At 31.9% G+C, this 26,287-nt stretch overlaps 1 protein-coding gene across 1 annotated transcript; it reads right to left on the bottom strand.

Annotated features, from left to right (window-relative positions):
• Positions 1-10,615: 10,615 nt before the first annotated feature.
• LOC132743598 (secretin receptor-like) lies at positions 10,616-24,277 on the bottom strand. Its single transcript, XM_060732129.1, has 12 exons — positions 24,116-24,277; positions 22,716-22,826; positions 19,614-19,744; positions 19,296-19,390; positions 18,511-18,679; positions 16,691-16,847; positions 15,155-15,215; positions 14,620-14,689; positions 14,017-14,108; positions 12,845-12,986; positions 12,527-12,568; positions 10,616-11,734 (listed from the first exon to the last, which is right to left on the bottom strand). Exons 1-12 carry the CDS (start codon positions 24,180-24,182, stop codon positions 11,405-11,407), a joined length of 1,467 nt encoding a protein of 488 aa, XP_060588112.1. The 5' UTR covers positions 24,183-24,277; the 3' UTR covers positions 10,616-11,404.
• Between the last annotated feature and the right edge of the window lie 2,010 nt (positions 24,278-26,287).

The following is a 26,287-nucleotide window of genomic DNA, read 5'->3' as shown; positions in this document are numbered from 1 at the left end:
AATGGGAGGAAAACCTTTTTTAATAAGTTGGGAAACTAAATCACAATTATAAAAAGGGAACGAATGGCGACACAATTATTAAAATATTTGCAGGCTCGGTTTTTAATGGAGGCCTTTGTTCATGGGCAGTAAGGAAAAATGCCATATTACTGCGGCCCGCCGTTTAAAGCTTCCCCGGGTTGAAGCGCAACTCAAATATTTACCAACTACTTGTGATACTACTTGTGTCAGAAAAGTTTCACATTACACATTACTTGTAATTAGATTAAGTTTACATTAGCTGATCCGAATAAAACATATTAACATTACTGAAAAAAAAAACATTTGAATCTAATCTTGGTAGGTGACGTCGATTTTGAAGTTTGTAATTTTTGGTTTCAAGAGCATGCATATTATGTCGTCTAAATTGCTTTTTTGATATGGGCCCAATTTATAAAGAGGAACATATTTCGAATAATGTTTTAACCTTATTTGACATTGTTTTTTGTAAGTCTAGGTTTTTGTATTATGGATTTTTTATTTTTTTTTTTTTTTTTATTGACCCACGGAAAGTGGGAGGCATATAGAGTTGCACTCGTCCATATGTTACGTCCGTCCTTCGTTCGTCATTTTTGTCCGGAGCAATATTCAAAAAAGTATTTAAGGTTATCAACTTGAAACTTTCATAGGTGGATAGATCATAATGAGGAGGAGTGCAGTGCACCAAGAATGATAACTCCACCCTGCATAATTTTTGAGTTTATTGCCCTTTGTTATTTTTCAAACTTAGTTTTTGTCCAGGAGCATAACTCAAAAAAAGCCTTTGAGATATTAACATGAAACTTTTCATGGGTGGATAGATCTCACTCAGGAGGGTGTACAGTGCCCAAAGAATGATAACTCCTACCTTTCATAATTTTTGAGTCATTGCCCTTTGTCATTTTTCAATACTTTATTTTTCACCTGAGTGGAGCATAACTCAAAGTCTTTGAGATGTCAACATGAAAACTTTATAGGTGGATAGATCTTATTGAGGAGGAATGCTGTGCACAAGAATGATAACTCTACCCTTTAATAATTTTTTGAGTTATTGCCCGTTTGTTATTTTTCATATAGTGGTATTAAACTTGAAAAATTCCATAGGTGGATAGATCTCATAGACCGTATGAGTGCAGCAACAAGAATGATAACTCTACCTGCATAATTTTTTGAGTTATTGCCCTTTTGTTATTTCAGCCAATCAGTATTCACATAGGTTTCAAATCTGTAATCACTTCACCCATCAGTTTTTCATTAAATTACCAAAAAGGACCTCTTTTTAAATTGAATTATTTTGCTCTAACTACATATACTTTCTTACAATGAGGCAAACAGCATTTGGTGGGAGGGGGATGGCCATTGCTAACATGGCTCTCTTGTTAAGAAAAATATTTTTTCCTGCGACCATTTTTCATCACAGTTATGGCCCTTTGATAAGTTCAGTAATAAAAATCTTGTGGCATCAGCTCTTCATTAACTCCCTTACCCCGATTTTCTCTTTTAAACTTATACAGAGGATCAAGCAGGATTTATAGATGATTGTAAAGAAAATATTTTTTTTCCTGCTGCCATTTTTACCAGACTTATAGCCTTTAGTTATTGCCACTCATAACATTTTTATGCCATAACATTTTGTGCATCACTTCACATTTTCTACTTGGGCTGATTTCTAATAAACTTGCACAGATAACTAGACATTATGTGCACATTGTTGTAAAGGATTTTTTCTTGCAAGCATTTTCTCCAGAGTCAATACCTTTTCTTTATGTTAGTCATAAAATTTTATAGCACTTACTCCTCATGTACTAGTCATGAATCACCACTTGTTCTTAATACCTGATGCAAAAATTTTGGGTTACACATGTTGGGCTTTATAGCAGTGGGGAGCATCAAAGTGGATCCTTGAGGGACACAGTCTAGTTTTAAAACTAATTTTTTTTGGGAACCATCTTTCGTTCTTTCGTTTAAACTTTATTGAAATATAAATTAGAATTTGAATAGTTTTCTTGAATTGAAACGACATCAATAAGTTAAAGGGAGACACAGTCAAAATTTTCATATTTTAGATTTTAATTTTCTATCCAATATTCTAATAAATGTCATCGAAATGAATAGACTAAGCAGTCCTTGGACCAATTTTTTTTTTCCAAATAAAGAAAAAATGTTGGTTTCCTAACCTGACCCACGCGGGTCACGTTTACAGGCATTTAGATTTCACCATAGTTATCACCGTGAACTATAAAAACGTAAGAGAACCTGTCAAATGAGCGATTTTAGGCTTGTTTTAAATCTTACAATATCTACAATATTTGTTTTTGTTAACTTCTAGGGATTGTAATTGTCAAATGACTTGTTTTAAAAACTACTCATTAGTTTCTTTCTGGGCGTCGTCATTTCGTTCAACATATGTAGACTTATTTAGGTTTTAAACTCACATTATAAAGTATTTATAAGACAAAAAACATGCAGGGACTTTTAATCACTTTTTAAACTTCATTTTAGGCATAAGTTAAGTAAATATGGTAAATTTAATATTTTGTCATATATTTTCCTGAGTATCCCTTTAAGCAATTGTATCTTTTTACGTTGTACTGTTGTAAATTTGGAGTTTTTATTATTGAACTACAAATTTCTTTAGCACTTAATCCAGATATTGTCATTTTGTTTCAATTTTTTGTTTGTTTCCAAACTGTAATGATAATGTGATTTTGAAACAGAAGCCATATGACACTATTAACATCATTTTCAACAACTTCTCTGCATAATTTTATTGGACAATTTAACTGTATAACATAATGTTTTACTTTAAAAAAACTTATTTTTTAACCTTATATTTTCGGTATTATCTGTAATTGATAAATATCATTGTTTACCTATAGGTTGAAAATAATTGATTTTGTAGCACATATGCATGTTTTTATAGCTTTTAACCTTTATGGGCAAGTAATTTCTTATTTTAACTAATGTCTATTCGAGTGTCATCCAGAAATGATTGACAGTTGTCTAATGCTAGTTATATCAGAATTAGGGATATCTTTGCTTCTAATAAATACATTTAGTTTATGTGTCTCTCTCATATGTTGTAATCATGCATACAATATTTTCATTCAAGGTATATTTATCTATATGCATGGCAAATTTGATCAAGTTATCTTGATTTGACTGTATTATTGATTTCTTGTTTAAATTATGTTGTTTTTTTTCTCGAAAATCTAAAATCATTTTAAGGCACACACCTAAGAACAACAAAGAATTACCATAGCATCAAACGCTAAGTTACTGTCATTATATAAACGGACAATTTGCAATATGTTTGACAAAATTTATTCAACAATTGTCATTCATTTTTATATTTTTGAAAATTATTTAACGTTTTATCATGTATTGATTTTCATGTTTAGTCATTCGTTTGAACTAATGTATTATGCACATCCACGATACATAAACTTTGTTGGCTTGTGTATGTATTCAGAAATATTTTTTATGTTGCATGTTGTCAGTAAGAATGCATAAGCTCGTGAAAAATTTCGAAATTTTCAAAAGGTTTATTAACCACAAATACTGTTCCTTGACATTTCTTAATATTTTTTGAAAAATAACTTTTGCATAATATTTGAGATTGTTATAAGTATAGGTTATTGTTTATTTTTTTAAATTTTATGGAACTTATTGCAAGCCACGCGAAGCGCAGCATAAGTTCTATCAAATTGAAAATATAATACGATAACAAACTCGTGTTTTCTTGTCAACGCCCGTATTGAAAAAATGAAAATCAGAATTTTGATCACAGAGAAGCAACTGTTGCCATCGGCGCAGAAACTTTTTATTTATAAAAAGACGACAAAAACTCTAATAGTTGATATTTTATTTTTAACCCTTAATGACGTTTTCGGGAGTTTTCATATAAGCATATTGGCAAAATTAAAACTGTTCAATAGAATTTTTTTAAACTTGGCATGTTGTTAAAATATGATAACAGAAACATTTTAAGCAAAAAAGAATTTGGGGTCACCGTTCTCGTTTTTGAGTTATATCAATAGGCGCCAACAATAGCCGGTTGATCAGGTTCCACAATGTTCGGTGCCTGGACACTAGAATCATACTCAGTGGTTGGGCAGTAAACAGTGTAGATTCTTGGCAGACGGCGTGAATGCGCACCGACTGATGTGGATCTTCGATGTTCGCAAATGCTGAGTATACTCGGTCAAAGCACATGAATTAAGTGTTAATGTCCGTAGTTTGTTTCAGCCTGCCGGGATAAGGAATTTTAAAAATGTCTAGATTTTGCTATTAAAACAAAAGATGCCAGTTCCATAACCATCCCTGGTTGGTTGAGACCATGGTTTAAATTTAAAACGGAATATTTGACAGGAGTGACCCCAGAAAAATCTCTGCCCCTGGACTGAGAGTCCGGTATATTAACCAGTTCGCCACAAGTTGGCTCGAGTACAAAGGTTTTGGTTTTAATCCTTTTGTAAGTCCATAACTGTGCCTGTTTCTTTGCCATGATGAAAAAACGCCGACTTCAGTTAATGAATCATGAACACGCCAGCCCTCCCACTTCACACTTCTTAGAAATGTATCATGAGGTTTTCATATTGTCACACTTCTAAGAAATATTAAAGTTTAGCCCGTTGGCCCGCCAGCCCGTCCAGTTCACACTGCTAGCCCGCTACACTGCTAGCCCGCCCACTTCACACTGCCAGGTAATGTATCATAACGTTTTTATGTTCAATCAATAAAGTTTTAGATTTTAGCCCGCTGGCCCGCCAGCCCGCCCAGTTCACACTGCTAGCCCGCTACACTGTTAGCCCGCCCACTTCACACTGCCAGGTAATGTATCATAACATTTTTATGTTCAATTAATAAAGTTTTAGATTTTAGCCCGCTGGCCCGCCAGCCCGCCCAGTTCACACTGCTAGCCCGCTACACTGCTAGCCCGCCCACTTCACACTGCCAGGTAATGTATCATAACGTTTTTATGTTCAATCAATAAAGTTTTTAGATTTTAGCCCGCTGGCCCGCCAGCCCGCCCAGTTCACACTGCTAGCCCGCTACACTGCTAGCCCGCCCACTTCACACTGCCAGGTAATGTATTATAACGTTTTTATGTTCAATCAATAAAGTTTTAGATTTAACCCGCTGGCCCGCCAGCCCGCCCAGTTCACACTGCTAGCCCGCTACACTGCTAGCCCGCCCACTTCACACTGCCAGGTAATGTATCATAACGTTTTTATGTTCAATCAATAAAGTTTTAGATTTTAGCCCGCTGGCCCGCCAGCCCGCCCAGTTCACACTGCTAGCCCGCTACACTGTTAGCCCGCCCACTTCACACTGCCAGGTAATGTATCATAACATTTTTATGTTCAATTAATAAAGTTTTAGATTTTAGCCCGCTGGCCCGCCAGCCCGCCCAGTTCACACTGTTAGCCCGCTAGACTGCTAGCCCGCCCAGTTCACACTGTTAGCCCGCTAGGCTGCTAGCCCGCCCAGTTCACACTGTTAGCCCGCTAGACTGCTAGCCCGCTCAGTTCATACTGTTAGCCCGCTAGACTGCTAGCCCGTTAGCCCGCGTACTTCACGGACATGACAAAGTGTCAGTCGTTCAAACGATATAACACGTGTTTCACGTATCTTTCAAGGTACTTCATCTCTTATTAACCATTATTGTTTAGTTATTATTTTCCTCTCAAAGTGTAAATAGAACTGTTTACTTTTATAATCAAACACTGCATATTTTCAGTACAAATCTTGGTTCAAGTTAAAAATAAGTTAAAAAAATATCCGTAAAATTGTGTTGGTTTATGCACAGTGTATCTATGAACAAAGCGAACGTTATAAAAAAGGCAGTGCTCAGTCGGTTTACGGACTAAAGTTATCAATAATTGATAGACCTAGTTATAGACTTTATTGTAGAAATAAATTAGTATATTATCATATTTCTCCAGCTTCACATTTTAGTTAAAAGATTATGTTTATAGAAATTCGTAGACTACACCCTTTCTTTTCGCCCCATCTCTTGCCCTTTGGCTCCATTACTTTCGAAAAAAAAACGATATGCCAATTTAAAAATGAGTAGTTTATTTTGCACGACAGACTTGCCCTTGTTACTGGCTGATATTTTCTAATACACCTTTTCAAGAAATCCAAAGTGAAGAGCGTGTCAATGCTTGGATGTTTGATATTTAACAAATCGTCGTTCACTTTGTCAGGGGCAAAAGTTTTCTCGGGTTTAATATAATTTTCTTTTTGTAACAGCTTAAATCATTGGAAGCCTAAAACAAGCTTTCACAGAACTACATTGATCGATGTTTGAAAAAATACATTTTAAATGAATTACAAACACAAAAACATAAACAAAACCTACAAATAGCCCTTAAAATCGACCTTCTGCTCTTTCTCGAAAATGCCGTTCGTACACCACACTGTGCAAGTGGAGCGACAGTTTGACGGGCGTGAAATAGGTTCTTCCACAGGGAAGTGTTTGCAAATGGGCAGATGTATGTGTCGGACAATGCGTATCATATTTTTGAGCGCATGTTTGCCATTAAATCCGGTTAATGAATTGTTTACGTTTCATGTGCTTCATGGTTGTTTTATTACTTTTGTATTTAAAGGCAGAATTGATAAGACTTGTTTCATATCGTTCAGTATTGTATTTGTTTGATTTCCTAACACCGGATTAGTAACCCGGGGACCGCTTGCTTGAGGTTCTTCACGACAATTGCCTCGGACATGAATAAGAAGTCGGTTACCAAATCGACAATGTTCTCAATAGTTGTCGTCCTAGACAAAAACTAGAATGAAGCTGACTTTTGTATTTTTTTATTATGATTGTTATTTATTGTGTCTTATTTTTGTCCTTGTTACGACAGGTGGTATACCCGCATAGAATTTCTTGGATAACAACCGAGTAATTAACAATTTCTCAGCAGGTGATCTTCGGTAGAAGGAGTAGCAATTCTAAAATTTTGATGAAAATGATACTTTGAGATCCGTATATTTCTTATAAAAACGGCTAAATATGGACGACTTTATATACACGACTTTACATAGACGACCAGTATGAATTATTGGCACTTACATTATATAAACCATAAAAGATAATTGTCTTAATCATATTTTTCTTATTGTTATCCCTTTGTATATAAACACATATTATAAGCGGCAAGTTTTTTCAAAAATAATAACAGTACTCATTTTCTATAATATAAGAATGCCGATAGTTCAATTAGCTGTAATTGGCTGATGTGACCGAAATTGCATTTTTAAATTTACACAGATACTAAACTACGTCATTGTTTTAAAAAACATGAATATATAGACATACCACCAAACATGTAATTCTCAAAATTAGGGCATTTTGGCAAATAGTTTAGTACCTAGGGGCAAGATGATGCTTTAAAAAGCTCTTAAATTTGCAAGTCTGGCGTTTTTCACAAAATTACAAATTTTGCTGCTAACCACACAGATAAATCTCATGTTTCAATATAATATTTTCAATTTAATAGGTGTTGTTCTAAATGTAGCCTTTATAATTAAAATGCTGTTAAAATGCTGATGTTCTTAGATAAATAATTACATGCCAATTATTTCAAAATGGCCATTATGTCATATTATTTCTGGCTTGAAGCTTTTATTCATAACATTTTCTTTCCCAAATGCATATGAAAAATGTTCATGGTGAACAACTAATTAACAAGTTTTCTCTTGTTTTACTTCTTTAATAAAGACTTTTCTCTTTACAGAATACAAATCTAGTTAATATAAGATATAAGTAACTGATAAGAATTTTATTTAGAAACAAAATAAAGTTTGCTATAATAGATAGGGGAGACTTTTTTGGCAGCTAACATTTTCATTATAAATCAATTATGCATAAAACACGGTTGTACGAATACTGGTATTAAAAGGTAGGACTGATATTAAATACAGAAATAATGATTGTTATATAAATGGCTATCTCGTGTAATCCAGATATTGTGTCAGTCTGTTTTTTCTTCACATCAGCCAATATTAAGTTTGCTTAGATAAGCAAACAATCAACAATTTTAATAATTTTCTATTAAAAACGTCACAACGGTCAACATATATGAAGAATAAGTTTCTTGCTTATTTATATTATGGATGTTCTGAATCAAGCTAGAACCACCGGAATATACTGCAGCAATTTCAAAATCTGTACAACTAGATTAATTTTATCTTCGTTTGATCATATCCGTAGAAAACATGTACGATTCGTTAACAAAACTAAGATGTAAAAGAAATCTGCAGCCTCTTTTTTCAAATATTCCTTACTGTCTTCCTTTGAGATAAGAAATGTTGTATGGTATTTTATGAAGACATTTTAAAAATATTCAAGATCACCGACTGAGTGCTGAATTGAAAAAAACTTGTAATTATATATTTAACTTGCTTAAACTTGTAAAATCTCATTCTATGCTTCATAAGTATAGTGTCTTGTGTCATTAGACCAGTTGTGTGTCACTGTGCCATGAAAAATCAGGAGAAACGTTGATCTCTCGGAAGCAATGATCAAAGAAAAATTACTTGAAAATTGCAGACGCGGTTTGGTTGGGCCTGTACATGAATGAAAATGAGAAATTGCAACATCCCTCACGCTCTCTAGCAACGGATTGAGCGGTACAATATTTGTGAACAAACGACAACCTTATACCAAGTAACAAATGGACAATTACTGTGATTCATACACTGTTAGAGCAGGTGCATGTACACTGTATTTCAGGCGCGATTACAAACCATTAAGGGTGAAAGACAGAAATATTTATTTTGAACAATATATGTTTCATCTATACTTGATGATAATTCGTAACGTGTCTTGTCAAAGAATTACATATATTAGACGTTCTACATTTAAGTTAAATGTGTACCTCATAACATTAATTTAAATATTGATACGAAACTCATTTATAGAGTATAATAAACAAATCATATGAAATATTACAAAATGTACGGACTTGTGAAGAAATGAGGATATATCAAGTGCGAAATACATTATATTTAAAACTGCACATTTAAGCTCTTTATATAAAATTAAATGCATGACATGATATTGAAATGGTTATTGGTATCTCTAAACCAGTACTGTCAGCAATATACTTATACGAAAATGGCTGTCAGTCTTAAAGTTGCGTAATTATCATTTTGAATATTCATTGTTTTGACAAGGAATAACAACGCTATCAATTGATATAATTTTAACTAAAATTGCTTCTGAAATGAAAAAGTGAGGATATTAATCTACGAATATATTAAACGCCCCTCGTATACTTTAGAAACATGTGCATTTAAAGCAATTAGAAAAGTAATTTCTGCAGTTAAAACTTTTTTATCAGACGTTAGATAAAATAACCGTCTAGCAATTATTTTGAAATTAAAATTACCCTGTCTATTTCAACTATAAAACTCCTACATAGTTGATGCCTTAGATTTAATTTCGATATGCAATGCTGGGCTCGACTCTGTGATAAATTTCAAAAAGTACATACCGGGGTTTGTAAGTTTTCTTTATAAATAAGTTTTTGAATTTGTATCTTTTTTTTTCGAAAATAAATTATAAACCTAACATAGAGTTTTTTTTATTTGTTTTGTATTTTATACTAGTGTCGACGTTTTGTTTACTTGTATTCCAGGTTATTTTTGTTGTTTTATTCTGCATTGTATGATATTGCAAATGACTGGAAGTTATCAAGCCAGTGTTATTTAACCTTTTGTAACCATTACAACTGTAAGAAATTCACTTGGCGGGGATTCATTTCATTTACACTTTCACGTTTATAGGAACATGGTGGGGCTAAGAGTGAGGTTTGGTGCACCATTAACCGGTTGAAACTCCCTAGCAGTACTTGTGCTGCTGACCGTTCCAAGGTGGCGCGCCTCTGTGTTCCTCATAGATGTATGTCTATGTTGTTTCATACTGTTTTTGTGACACTTTTGCTTGTGTCCCTTGTTGTTTTACCGTCTACGGTAAGTATCTTCCCCTTTGCCCCTAGTTTTATTTCGTTAATTTACCCCCCCCCCCTTCACCGGGTACCTGTCCACTTCCCCTGTTTCGTTTGACTTCTTGTGCCTATTCAATCATTTTTTTGTTTTCTTTGAAGTCTCATCAGTTACAATTTATTTCTTATTATTCTATCATTTATTTGTTTTCTTTGAATTCCTCATCGGTTACAATTTTTTTCTTATTGTTCAATCATTTATTTGTTTTCTTTGAATTCCTTTATTTATCAGTTACAAATTATTTATCATTTTAGTGTTAAGCCTGTCCTTGCTCTGCCCTGTGCCATATCATGTTTTATCACACACCCGTGCCGATTTTGCGACTCCGTAAATATGGTATAATATAATTTTATTCAACTCGTGCAATAAATTCAGTATTGAACATACACTCATTCAATATCCTCTATTTGTTTGGGGTCCGCCTGTGCCCCTTGCCACTGGTTCTTGTTGCTTGGTCGTATGGGGGTTGCATTCATTGAACGCCGCATTTTCCGGGTTGTTTATCATATTTTATTGGTCTATGGAGCTATCTTGTTAGAACAATATAATAAAAATTATGAAACGTTCACAATTTTATTTTAGACTTGGTATACAAGATAAACAAAACATATAAATTAATGATATCGCTTAATTTGAAAACCAGATAGTATAACTTGTGTCAGACCAATCTGCTAGACTCGTGAATGACGATAGTAATAACGTTTTAACCTTAATTTTAAAAGGGGAAATATTTTAATAAGTATTGATAAAACAGAGAAAAGTAGAGACCATGATCAGATGGGTGGAAATAATCTATCCTATAGTATAAACATAAACACATGTTTTCAATCTTTTTGATATGATTCCTTGAGTAAGGATTGACTTCAATAGACAAAACACCTAAAATTGAAATATAAGCAAATAGAATGCTAATATTTTAACTACAATAAATTCAGATATAGGATATCACAAGAGTGTCAAATAATCTTTTGTTGTATTGAAACTCTGAAAAGCTTTATACAATTGTCTAGAACGAGTTTGATAAGATTTAATATCATATGACATATTATGATCAAGTGACTAATCACATTTAAATTAATTAAAATAATATTACTTTGCCCTTTTACGTGCACATTTGTGCGTTGTATTTCTAATGAAACGTAGAGGCAATAAAACCTCGCCATAACGATGTAATATTACACGTGTGTAATATAAAGAACCACGTAATGGCTGTATTACATAATAAAAAAACAAGCGACGTCATGTGATAAAGCTGTTTCTTCAAATGTTAGATCTTCTTTAAATGTCAATTATTAGCATTTCAAAAGTAAATGTACATCCTATTTTGTTTACAATATCCGTGTTGTCACTTGTTGTGTAAACCGATTCAAACATCTTCAGCACCAGAATCTAACGTTTTTGTTTCTGTCATAATGCCGTCTATGTCCTCATTTTGCCACGCCGGAACATTCTTTCCGTTTCTCTTTTCTCTACTTTTCCTGGACCACGACACATGCTCTTGGCATTTTTTGTTTAACTTACATGTATCAACACAGTTTCCATGAGTGAGCATCGCGCCCTCATTCAAACGCGTATCTCTTGATAAGGTGTCCCGTGATGTCCTTGAGGCTTTCCGCCATGACGAGAGGTTAATGGAACGCGTGTGAAATCTATTGAACCTACGTCTGTACCAAAAGCGTCTGATCTCATTGTGAACCTGTAAAAGATAGATTATTCTCTAATATTGTCAAAATACAATATATTCTTATAAGTTATAACTTCATATAAATATGTAATTACTGTCACTTGACAAAAATGTCTGTATCAGAATGTTACATACGTTATGGTCAAATCTTCGTAATATAATAGATAATTTCATGTGTTCACAATTGAATCGTTTGTTGTTTCAAAAGCATGCATAAGCGCGCATAATGATTTGACCGAGTCAGTTGACTGAAAATTAGCCATTCATGTAAAGTTATTAGTGACATTATGTACAGACTATGTCATTTTATATATTAACGGCTTAAACGCATCTTGCTTGCTTCTTGCAAAGATTACGATTAACATTATTTACCATAAGATTCTATGAACAAACGTTATTAATACTTTAGGGCCTTATTTTGTCTATTTATAACAAATTTATTGCCACATCAAAATTATAACCAGCATTTTTATTGAAATTTATCAAGACTGCATTAAGATAATTTACAGTTTTGTCAATTTGAGCTTGTGCCCAACAAGCACAATACATCTTTAATAGGATCTTAGTCAAGTCGGCACTGATATGGCTATGTCTAGCCACTCTGAATGTAATAAACCTTAGAGTACTACCATTCATTAATTCAGGAACGAGCGGACACATCAATAGAATTACCTATTTTAAAAATTTCAAATATTCCTTCAAATATTTGAATAAGTTCATAATAACACGCAAACACGTCTGCACGTTCTGCATAGGGCTATTTCACTATCAAGCACGAAATAAATACGCTAATGTTAATATTACCTCTTCGTTCAGGAAGCAAAACAGCAAGGCTAAAACAAAACCCTGAAATAAAAAAGAAAATCTCATTTGCTAATTGTGTTATCTAATGTCTATAAAATCTGCTACAAAAACAAAGAATTAAAATGAAATTACTTATCTCCGATTTAGAAATGTATTTTTGCCAAAGATAAATAGCAACAAAAAAGAGAGAAATTTTACTTGTACTAAGATTGATTAAAATCAGACACAAAGTGTGTATTATGTAGGAAAATCAAAAACACAACATTCATCAATACTTTTGTTTAAGGAAATATCATTTGCTATAAACAGAATACATACTTGAAATGAATTGTAAAACATTTCACAGTATAGGTATATCATATCGGCTTCCATGCTTACAGTGCCCGATGGATAAGCAGAGAAAGCTATGTAGATAACGCCAAACAGTGGAATGAGCACTAGAACAAACTTTGCTGTCTTTCTGGTAAAATAGAGAAAAATATAAAAACAATCACTAATTGTCAGTAGAAATGTTCTATGATATCAAATGTTCTCTTACTAACAATAATGAAGCAGAGTCTGCAATATTGACAACAGAGCAAAATCCTTTATTGACAACAGAGCAAAATCCTTAACACCTTTTAACATTAAACTGTGCCGCTTTATGAAATTAGAGAATGTAATATCTTCCCAATTAACTTTGATTGTCAATAGGTTAAGACAAAACAGGGTTAATATGAAACATTCTTTGTTACCATTAATTTGTCACTGTAATATATCATAGACACGAGCCAAAACTATTGACTTAAAACTTAGTTATTTGCGCAAAGAGGTTAAGTTCAAAATCATTCAGTTTAAGAACTGTCTTTGTGAATTTAGAGACGTCCAAGTTTAAATATGAGGAACAATGCGTTGGTTCTATTTATACTATTCAATTTGGCAGCCTAAGCCATCGCTTAACATGACACGATTGAAAATGATGTAGACTCTTTTTTTATTAAGCCCACTTGTTTATGTTAGTGTTCGTCTATTTCTAGACATGCATATAATTAAATTAAATTTCAAACAAAGAGCGTTTATAATTTCATCATTTATAACAAAAGACAATTAATTTTAAAACGAATTATTCACAAGCTTAAGACGTAAAACAATGTTTTCTTCCGAATTTATCATCCTGATTACAGCAAAACATAATACAATAATGGATTCCAAAATTCAAATTTATCAATTAAAATGTACAGATTGCGTGTGATCCTACTAACAATTAAAATGTCAAAGTATCAGCTCGCTTGATGCAAATAAAACATAAGTGATTAAAAACAAATAAATTCAACAAATATGCATGGTCCTTAACACCACACTTCAAATTTTAGTGACAGAGTTTCTTAAGTTTATTAATTACCACAAAAACCTTCTTATATGTGAATGATACAAAATCATAAATCTTTATTTATGCTAAAGTTTTGTTTGTTTCATCTGCAGCAAACGAAGAAGAGATATGAATAAATTACCTTAAATGTTGAGAATCACTTTTTACATGTCGACTTATCTTTGCTCTTACACACAATACCCGCACAATGTTGATGAAACATATGAAATTTATCTGCAAGTTTAGAATATTAAGCATGTATGATACGTCACTTCTCTTCCTTCTTTTCAAAATATTTTATACAAAATGTAGTTCAGAGAAATACCATTTCTTTTTGTTCCTCGTTGAATATGTATTTCATTTATTCATTTATTTTGCCGCAAAATTCAGTTACTCAAACTGTACACGTAATGAAAGTGAAATGAAACTGACATATAATTATACATGTATATATTGTTTTTGATTTAGCCAAGGAGAAGATATGGTCACAAAGATCGAAAAGACAGCTACTTTTAAAAAAAATCAGCCACACATGACTACCGTTAAAGCTACCACCATTGTCCGATCAAACAGACAGAGAGGATAAAGGGCGAGCAAAGGATTTTAGCGTGCCACTTTTAAGATTTTTCCTTGAAGGGCATAAGAAAATTACATTATGAATGATTAATTGCTTTGTATGAAAACACTTTGAATAATTAAAGTTTTATTTTAGCACTTTAAGTGTTGATATATCAGGTTAACTTACCAGAACTGATAACTGGATGGGTGCTTTTATAATCCAGAAATATCCATCAGTACGGTGTTGATTCCAACATCTAGAATTAATGTAATAGAATAGTTTAAAAACATTTAGTAAAAAGGTATCAGGCAGTAGCACACTTAAGAAAACATATTATAATTTTAAAAGAATATACTATTGTTTTATTTCAAAATAAAAAGTAATGAAGGTTCTGATTTATTATTAAAGATCTGTTAAACGAAAATAATCCAATTCATTACGATGTGTGAAATTTCATTGTCGCTACAAAAGAAAAATTCATTTAATGCTATAATTAAATTTGCCATTTCATGTTTTTATTATTATGCATGATGTGATTATCCGTTTAAGACAGTAATTAAAGGTAAGCTGTCAGCGCCATACCGAAGACTAAATAACTGGTCATAGTTACTTTAGAGTATTCAGAAAGGTAAATTTTGTTAGAAGTTTCGATTTAATAATGCACACATAAGTATCATAGGCGACGGTTATAAAAATATATGTTTTACATATTATCACTTACAACTCGTTTTCCTCGTAAATTCGAACAATAATCCAAGGTATCAGGTATGCAAATGGTGATACTGAAAATAACAAACATTATGATCAGTTTTGTTAAAATATATATCATGTTTATGACATTGTGTAAAGAATGTACATGTTATATTTTTGAAATGATGAAGGAAGTCATTTAATTGATCACATTATAAAATTGGAATATACAGAACTAATTGATGTAATTTTTATTGATGTATCAATTTTTCTTGTTCCCGTTGCTCTTTTTTTTTCTCAGACAAAAAGTCACCATTTGATAGATCAAATTTCTTAGCAAAATTGGAAATAAAATACTTATAGATACAATTTCATAATCTAATTGATCTAGTTGAAAAAAATCATTAATGAGCCGCGTCATGACAAAACCAACATAATGGGTTTGCGACCAGCATGGATCCAGACCAGCCTGCGCATCCGCGCAGTCTGATCAGGATCAGTGATGTTCGCTATCAATTTCTCTACTTGCTATAAGGTTTGTAAGCGAACAGCATGGGTCCTGATCAGACTGCGCGGATGCGCAGGCTGGTCTGGATCCATGCTGGTCGCAAACCCATTATGTTGGTTTTGTTGTGACGCAGCTAATTGTTTTAAGAAAATAATGATAAGTGGATAAAATCAAACACTAGAACATGAATAACTAAATGATGAATAAGTGACAATGTAATAGGAAATAAATTATTAATTGATTTAAAGGTCAAAGGACAGAATCACTGAATATTTCCATCTAGTATATATATTAACTAGAAACATCACAGTTGTCCTATAAAAAACATCTAGCTTGAAATGCTTTCATTCATTACTTTTTATATAGCTTTTCAATGAGTAAAATATAAAATTACATGGAGGCCAAATATATAATCGCCATATTACCTTTTTTAATGTTATATATACTTCATATTATGACTCCAATTACTACTATATATGAAGAAAGTGTTAAGTTGATTTGTAAATCAATGTTTTATTTCATTCTTGCAGAAACACCAATGTTTTAAGAGAATTTCATACCTTTCATGCTCATCCTTTTTTTTAAATTTTTGAAATGCTTTCTATATTTTAAATTGTAACATGTATATTTATTCTGAGAAATAAGATATGTTTAAACTTATGTGAACGATATCCAGAACATGCAAAGTGTACATCATTATAATTCGCTCAATATGCCTGACATAATACTTAATGATCCAACAAACTCGTATCAAAGTATCAATGATGCCTTAAACAAAATGTTATGTTATTCGGTGTACAATTAACTGAATCTGTCAGCGATATTATTAATTTTAGACCTCGTTTGATGTTGAATGATACAGTTTAATGTGAATCTCCTTTAATAAAAACTTAAGTAATTAAGTAGAATACACAGTACAAAAAGGATATAAACAATCACTTGTAGGCACGAGTAGGTCAATGGATAGATTTCATTACAATTACTTATGGCGGTATATTATAAGTGTTCTCTAACCACCCCTTAAAAGAAGATAAAACTATATATGATCACTAAACTTACACCATCCCACTAGAACGTATATTCTTGTTCCGTTTCTCTCAGTGAACAATGTTTTATATACAAGCATCTGTAAGTACATTCCCTCCATTAATATCCACATCATACTTGCAGCCACAGTGTATACAAATATACATACTATTAATTTGCACTCCCAATGCTGAAAGAAATGTAACACAATATCTCACAATGCATTTAATTATTCTAGTGTAATAGGAATTAAAAATTCTATACATTATCATTTATGTAAGACATCTATTTATGACGGACTTTGTTTTTCTATAATAGAACACTTAACTCACTAGGCCATAAAAGGTTGGATAAAAAGTTTCGTTAGCTTGCATTCGAGTCCGGTTAGCTCATAAGGTAAAGCCTTTAACTGTGGATCGAGCGTTCCGGGGTTCGATTCCCTGACGGTGCAACTGAGATTGATCATAAAAACCTCATTACGGTTACTCGTCAAACATGCACATATATTTGAACTAGTACATGTTAACTACTTGACAGCATGTCCAGGAACGATGCGGTTGCTAAACTATGGACGGATAATTTAAAAGTGGCTTACTGCGTAAACTACCAACACTACTACAACCGCATATGAATCCGCGTTTGAAAGATTATTAGAAAACATATATTATTTGTTTAATTATACATGATCATTTTAATTTTCTTGCACTAGTAAAGTAAATTTCTGAATAAGTATAGTATAGTGTAGACGAGAAAGTTGCTTATATACAAGTAATCCGTTCGACATATGATCATATACAATAATAACGGGATGGCATTTACAAAAGTGTTCACACATTGATTTGTTTTATACATATAAACCTTACAAAATGTTTTCTCATTCATATTGAAGAAATGCGAACAACTCTTTTATGCAAGATTTAGTTTTATGTGTATTTGTTCGATACCAATTATGTTGCCGAGTACACAATTATCTATTGTCTTAAAAGTTCAGTATCTAGTGAGAGCGGATATCGACGACATTGACATTTATTCCAAGTTATTTTTGTACGTAATTATTGTTAAGTGCAGAGACAAATACAAAGTACCCACAAATTGAACAAGGAAATGTCGGTTTGTACTTTAAGTTTTGAAGAAAGGATATTTGGAACATGGACAATATTTGATGCCTTCTTTTATATTAAAATTCTTAAACATTTTTTTTCAAATATGTGGTCTGTATTGTCCGATCATCGTTGAGTGAGATCAAACAGTAAAAGCATATGAATGTGATTTACCGTTTACTTATTGATGCACTTAAGGCATGTTGTGTGTTTGTATTTGTAAACAAATATTTGGTGGATGATAATTTTAATAATGTTTAGTGTTATATACAAGTTCATTTCGGTATCAAATGCGAAATATTCAATGCCTAAGTATAATGTCATTTCTGGTTTTCTTTGATTTGTATGTTTTGTCACATCAGAAGTAAAACTTTAAACAAACAATATTCGAATTGATCATGTTTCAATTGGATCCTTTACTTTATCTTAAAGGCGCTCCGCAGCGGTTCAAAACCTTAAGATCTTACATAGATAAAATGTGGCACTTTTTTGTGACAACCGGAGTGAGCACAGGATCTGAAATCAGCACATTAATAACCCTTTATCAAATAGCACAAGAGTTCAAGTTTCGCCATGTGAAGGAAATCTAAAAGGACTTCCTTCAAACATACCGCTATTCGACTTAAATGATATGAATAGACATAATTTTGTATGTCTGAACTGATATACCCCTGACATACACTACAAACGGGAATAAATGGAGGCTCAGAATTATCAAACTTAATATATAACATAAATATAATGTGTTATTACCATTCCCTCCTTTTTAAATTCTATATACCCTCCAGGATGCCGCTTAATGTCTTTTTCTAATCCAACATCGTCAACAAACACCAATGTCTTGATAAAAGATACAGACGCTCGGAGTATGAAAGCAACAAACAGGTTTATATGAAGAACGTTGCTCTTGCAATGTAGCCTCCTGTAATTTATTTTAATATAATAAAAGAGTGACGTAAGCCAATATAAAAGTTATAAATAGTATTTTAAATTCTATTTCAATAAAGCTCATTAGCTGTAAGTCTTAATAAACAGTCAGGTAGCTTCAAATCGAACATAGAATACATGTACATCACTATGATAACCTATAAATTACAGAACCATATCAATATCATTTTTTGTTTATAGCACCAAGAATTATAGCAAGGATTTTATGCAAGTTCACTTCAGCATTTTAAAATACATTTAGTTTTATATGTTAACTGAAATTGAATTCAAACAGTTCAAAAGTACACTATTCATGCGTAATATTTTCAATAACTTCAATCATGTATATGATACGGAAGATCCAGATAGAATTAGAATACAATATTTTTATAAATTATGTTCAAACATATTTCCAGACAAGTGTACGAGCGTAGCTATAGTAACTTTACAAAACCCGGGTTAAATGAGACTATGGGGAAGTCGTGCTTTAATAAATCACGATTAAAACAAAGTCCTTGATAAAGAATGACAATAATAAGTAGTGGTTTGCTGTAAAATTCTATACGTAGTATAAGCACTGTATAATATATAAATACTGTATTGGTACATACTTAGAAGCCACCATTATCGTAACAGCAACAATAAGGGAGGCCAAGGACACTCCGTACCCAATCTCCGACATCAGTTGTATCCGACCTAGATGATGCTGGAATCATATAAGAAAAATATAAGATTTCGAAAAGGATTGATAACGCCTGTAGCTGTATCTATTTGATTTTCATTTACAATGATTATTACATAAAGCTTAAAAAGTGCAAAATGATAAAACATAAGATCTTACAATTTTACATTAAATAAATACCATAAGTGAAACTGGATTATTTAAACATCAATTTATCAACATGCTAGATATAACGAAATGATCCTACTGAATAATCCTTCTGAATTTGTGGTTTTGGACCTCCCATGCACCCGGTGTAGTTTGACCATCCTTCTGTGTTATTGAACTCAGTATTTGATTTCCATGAACCATTACTCAGACACTCACGTGTCACGTATCCTGCAAATTTTGAAATAACCTACATACATTGAATATACTACAATGAAAAATACACAGGATATGGGCAAGCAATGGCATAACAACACTATTATTTTATCTTCAAAAGGCAAAAGATTCTTGTTACAAGTTTTGTCCCCTTTCGCTCCTTTAAGGGTATGTTTGACCCCAAAGAAAGATTGGTCCTAGGCCTCCATTACATTTGTTTTCATTAAATCGTTAAAACTTGTTGAATTGAATAAATGATAATGGACTTTTGTTGCAAATGATGTACATGTATTTGACTCCGTCATATACATTTTTAAGTTTTATTTTCATAATAATGGTCACTGTTAACATTATATATTTAAATAAGGTATTTATTGTTTAAAATACTCCACTGATTTTTATTAACTTTTTTTTTTAAATTATTTGTTATACCATTGAATCAAATGATTTATTCTCTAGAACTATACTTTTCAATAGATAACATATATATTCAATTTGTTTATCAAACATTAAATCCTTAACAATCTATAGTTCTAAATTGGTATGCTAACAAATCCGCAGTAGCTTTCATTGATGCTTAGATAACCTTTGATAACGTCGCACTAATAGACACTAAAATTAATTCAGTAATTCAATAAGTTGATAAGTTAATCTTCTTTATTGACAATTGAATAAACACTTTGTATCTAAATAGTAATTAATTATCTTAAATGTTATTTATTAATTGAATGTGTGTTTATTCATTCATTTCAATGTATTCATTTCATCCTTTGATTGAAAATGTATAATGATAAAAAAATGAGTTTTTTTTATTTCTTTGTTATCAGAAGTGAATATCCATCCGATAAATATTCACATATGCAATATGTACAATATGTATGATTTATGGGATGTGAAGATGATGACAGATATGTTTAGAAAAGAAAAGGTTTAATACCATTGAAACATGAATGTTACTTCCATGTAGAAAACAATACATATATTTATCATTTTAGTTCGGTTTATGGCTATCGGTAAAAACGTCAAGGTAGACAAGGTAAAGTAACAATAAACTGATATAATGTATAAAGTGCATTTAATTTAGCCTTTGAACTTAATTTTTACCTAGATATACTTAAGGACTAGGCATAATATTAAACTGCAACAATTAAGCTGCAAAACATAACTAATTTTAAATTAGAGTTAGGAAATTAGCGGTATAAAAGAAAACTAACGTTTTACCGGAACATATAATCTAAAAAAAAGTTATGTTTATGGAAACGTTTAAATATATATATTTGCCAACATCACTACAAATGTCTAGACTTTAAAGTAATTAGAATAATTAGAAATGATTATACTAGCACGCACTCATACGAAAAATGGTGTCATAAATCTGTTAGGTTCATTTGGACGCCAGCTACTTTTTGTTTCAAAAATATACCTCTCTGTAACAGCCATTCTTCAAAACATGATTTCAAACAATGTCGTCAATACCTGGCTTCTAATTGCATACTATATTTTGCAAAATAAAATCTGTTCGGCTCTTGGATTTTGGAGACCCCTTAGAGCGGATAAGGGTTAACCCATTATTTAGAATCATGATTACGTTACTCAATAGCAGAGAGAATGTCCGATCATATTAATGTTTTCACTAATGACAGTTCTAAGTTGACTGCAGTGACATTGATTGACTAACTGTGAGGAAGAATGTAGAAGTATATCGCTCATCTATCGTGATATTGGTGATATACATATTTGCATATATATAGAGAAAATGAATTATATCACAATAAAGGTGTCATCTGTATAAGAAATATATCGTGATAGGGTAAATGGAAGTTACTCCTGTTTTAAAAAATGAAACAGAATTAAACATCGTCATTTATTAATTTTTACAGATCTGTTGCTAGCCTCAGGGGTTTTAATTGTGTTATCAGTATCAATTTATATAAACTGAACTTAAATTAAAATCGACTGGTCCAACCGTAAAACTTTATACTGAATTCATTCATATTCATGTAAACAGTCACCGATAAAAAATATTTTGATTTTTTATTGGGTGAACGCACGTTTTTCCTTGTTATAACGTCTGCAAGTCCCGAGGAACGGTTGGTGCGAAAAGAAACGTGCGTTGGCGCTATTATAGTATAATTTTTAAACCAGATTGACATATGCTTATTTAATACAACACAAATACATGAAGTCCGGGGGGGGGGGGCGGTTTGTTCTTGGACAGTATTTATCCAATTCACACGCAGTTTTTGGCAACATGTTTAAGGTATGCGTTTTATTTTTCCGAACAAAATGTCGAAGTTTAATTGATTTAACAAAACTTACTCAGGAAAGAAACTAATAACTCTACCCAAAGAAAGTATGACCCTAAGAAATTCAGATTTACAGGGGGCATTTAGAACTGGATTTGTGACTTGAAATATATAACGGTTTTTTAAGCACAAGTTCATAAAAAATTGGCACGAAACGTTAAGAAATATAAATTATTTAAATTATTTATCATAATAAGCAGCAAAAAAAACACACAACATTTTCTCGTATTCACTTTGTGTTATCTTGTTTTCTGAGTTAATCGTAGGGCAGATATATGTTTACATTGACAACTGTTCGTTTCTTAGAAAGGGCGACAACCAAGATTAGCGGCGATGTCTACACGCAGTATTTCCGGCAAAGGTTCTTGAATGCTGCTCGCCGGCCCTCGAATCGATTTTCAATAATGACAATATAACAAGAGTGCATATTTTTTTGGCAAATATGCCAAATCGTCATTTTGGATTGTTTGATTACTGGACCCAGTATGTATTGCGCATAGGTAAAACTACAAAGGTCTATAACAAGAGTGCGTGACTATTAACACATGGGCAAAAGAGGGGAAAATATCCGATTTTATGCTATAATGTGAAATATTCGTATTTGTAAACATCTCTATACAGTTATCATTATAACCATCTCTCAAACTTACAAAGATAAGTATTGATCACAATGTACATACCCGCACTGTTTAGACCAATTATGTAATCTGGACATTGCTGTTTTAAAACTGTCCCTGCTGGAGTATAATCCCAGCACATGACATTATCCCATGTTACATTGCAATATATTCCTGAAATGTATCATATATGTAGACAAAGGCGCTTAAAAACAGAAAGGTTAATACAATCATATAGTACGTTCATACTGCAGAATAATTGTATGCAAACATTATGTGGCCTTACGTGTATAAATATATGTCAATGCTGGCTGCAACTTACACAATTTTCAAATTTGCTATGGCTCGTTATGAAATAATTCCCTAAACGTTCTGAAACAGCAGCATAATATTGTGTTCTGAACATTTTATTCTGTTACGTACAGTTTTCTTTTGTGTTAAATAATATTATGTAACAATTATTTCAAGAATCTGAACATAAATGCATGGAAACAATATATTTTTACTGTTTATTGAATGTATTGAATATATTCCATGATATATAGCTTTTAACTTAATTATGTTATTTCTAAAATTATGAAAATATTTATAGGTTAAACTAAGTGTCTTTGACTTGTTTATAAGAAATATACAAAAGTATATATTTATAAATTGATTGAAACAGTTAGTATTTGTCTAAAAAAGCAAGTCACAAATGTATTGAAATCTTCGTAAATTATTGATAAGCTAATTATACAACTTTGTTTTGTTGAATATTAATAGTGAAGTAAACAGTTCAATGAAAAAAATACAAATGCACTTAAAAGGACATTCGTGTTACAAAGTCATCTTTTTTAGATAACTATATTTACACAATTGGTGTATTTAGATAGTAGCACTGCTATAAAACACGCTATAAAACACGAGGCTAAACACAACAATTAATGATTTAATTAAATGAAGCAAACGTGAATAAAGTGTCAGGATGTTTACCAGAAACGAAATAATTATTGATATCTCTTTTTTCAATTTATTTTACTTTGATTATACTTTACGACGTTGCTAGGCAACGAAACTTTTAATTGCTCATTTAATAGAAAACAAGCATGCTAACAACTTTCTTCTGTAACAATATATTTCTTTGCTGTCAAATTAAAAGTAACAACTAATGGAAAAAAGTTGTACCCACTAACATCTTATCAAGACAGTGTAATCGAAAATCAAAATTATATGGAACAAAAATCAAAGAGCATTCACATTACAGAAATAAAATATTCCGGGACATTTTATTATCTGCTACATGAAGGTTTTTATCGGATTTGTATCTCACCTTTACCACCAACATCAGTATCTCATTCTGTTGTACTTTGTTGCTATGTATGATACTAAATACTGTCAACATTTTTATCTATTGAATTATCAAATACCATTATTGACCTTTCACTTTATGGTCACACGTTTGAACTAAAAATCAAGTCACATACCTATCCCTGGAGGTTCCTCAAGCTTTTTTAGTTCGCAGGCAGTTTTTTTCTGATTTAGAATACCCATTTGTTCCGCTTAACTGTCTGAAAAGAAACGAGTCTGATATACGTGACATTTGATCCACATATGGACAGGTTCAAGTCGTCTTAAAGGAGAACAAAATAAAATGTATAAAACTCATTTTCGGACGAATAGGTTTGGTTTCAATTGTACCAACAAATCTTTGTAAATCACACATATTTACGGATATCTCTCCTAAAGTACTTAAATAGATGCATGGGCGTGAATAATTTGAAAACAATGGTTTTTTAAACAAATTGAAAAATAACAAATTCTTTTTAAAGGTCATTTTGTAAAGTGTTTGGTGAGATAACTGCCACATTGTAGAGACAATAAGGATTCTATTTTGGACGATAAATTTTCTGGTTTAAAAACCTACTTAGACGCTTGTCGAGTTCAAACGTGTTCAGTAATGTGTTTATTGCGAATCAGTTTTGGGTACTTAACAACGTAAAATATTCCACACAGCTATTTAATATGTTTGCCCTTTTTAAAAGTGTTTCGGAATGTTTTGCTTTTTTGCTCATTTTGTCATCATTTTATAATTGGTTTAAAAATAATTAAAATATATAACGGGGTTGGAACCCAAGCGGATATAGCGATCCTTAGTTTACAGGTCTGATTTGTTAACTAAAAGACATGCCGCTTATTATATTTGACAAACATTTCTTTGAAAATTATTACACAAAACGTTGCAAATGACAAAAACTCACAATTAATAAACACTATGGTGCTTGATAGCATGTCGGGTAAAAATACATTAAATGAGAAAATTCTCAATTTGTATAACTTCAAAATGCGTTGGCAAACATTAGCTTGTTTGGTATATTGAATTACAGTCGCGAAATTAAAACAAAGTTTTGTTTGATAACTATATCTATGTTTGGTAACTAATTTCTAGATTGCCATTAGTTTTGTATATTAAATCAGTACGTCACACTAAGAAAGGATTATTTGTAATTTACGAGTTACTTTAAGGATTTCCTTGTCATGTCATTTGTATTCATTTACCAGTCTCGTGGCGTAGTAGAACAACTATTTTATAATTGCTTCACAGCATTTTATGTCATTATAGATGACGAGGATTTATTGCGTGACAACGAATATTTGAGAGAAGTGCTCTTAGCAAAGCAGTTCATATTTAGTATCAAGCTATGAATTTATTTCAAGGAAGTTAAAGACGGGACGTTTGTGAAAAGTTTTTCATTTCTTAAAATGTTATTTTGTAGGAAACATGATTACATCTTGCAAATTAACGTGTTTATTAAAGATATGAATCTGATAAAAAAGTACTTAACATGATACATAGACTAAGAAACCATTATAATGCAATGCGTGAAACCATATCATTAACAGAATCATTTATTGGTATTGTTCTGAAGATATATGCAAGGTTGGAAAATGCAAATGGGTGATATTCAATATGCGGAAAGGCCAATACTGCATTTTGTTTGATTTGACGGGAATGAACCATGCTGTTTCAATTTTAATAGATGTTGATTAACGATTAACGAGTTTTCTCCAGTGAAGTTAATTTATTTTCGAATTGCGGTGAACATTTTTATGAAAGTCTGATTTATTACACTAATTGTTAATTGACCGCTTTCTTATATTGTTAGAGTTATTATTGGCCTCAGGCAATATGACCTTATGCCGGTAAATATCACAATATTGGTCTTGGTTGTTTTTCCCTTCTGACGGTAAATATCACATCATATTCATTTGCGGATTAGTCAATAATAATGCATTGTTTGATTATATAGTTAGACAACGATAAAAAATAAAAACGTAAAGACTATCTTGACTGTTCTCGTTGAAGATCGGGAAGGAGTCGCAATTACAAAAATAACGTCATAAGTTTAATGGCTACGCCAAGGCTGCGCAAATAATTATTTCAAGTATTAAAGTACTTAGTACCATTTCAATGAACCGGTTCCGAGGAAATAACATTATATGCAGATGGATTTTGAACAGACTTATGAGCAATCAAATCGAGTATATTTGAATCAGATCGCTTAACATTGTTGACAACTGTTTGAACCATTAAGTTTGCAGAAAAATTTAGATCATATAATATCACTTTATAAATACTAGTAGTCTGTAATGTAAAG

The sequence above is a fragment of the Ruditapes philippinarum genome, unplaced genomic scaffold, assembly GCF_026571515.1.
Source record: "Ruditapes philippinarum isolate M1 unplaced genomic scaffold, ASM2657151v2 ctg2236_1_1_1_1, whole genome shotgun sequence".
Taxonomy (NCBI): Eukaryota; Metazoa; Mollusca; class Bivalvia; order Venerida; family Veneridae; genus Ruditapes; species Ruditapes philippinarum.
The sequence above is the reverse complement of the archived record's forward strand: the minus strand, read 5'-3'. Positions and strand labels throughout refer to the sequence as shown.

Excerpts from the sequence above, each read along its gene's own strand:
- LOC132743598 (XM_060732129.1), bottom strand. The coding sequence starts at position 24,182 with ATGGGTATTCTAAATCAGAAAAAAACTGCCTGCGAACTAAAAAAGCTT. Across the intron at positions 15,216-16,690 it reads ATACGTTCTAGTGGGATGGT|TATCACCATTTGCATACCTG; the intron begins GTAAGTTTAGTG and ends TGTTATTTTCAG. Across the intron at positions 14,690-15,154 it reads ATTTACGAGGAAAACGAGTT|ATGTTGGAATCAACACCGTA; the intron begins GTAAGTGATAAT and ends CATTAATTCTAG.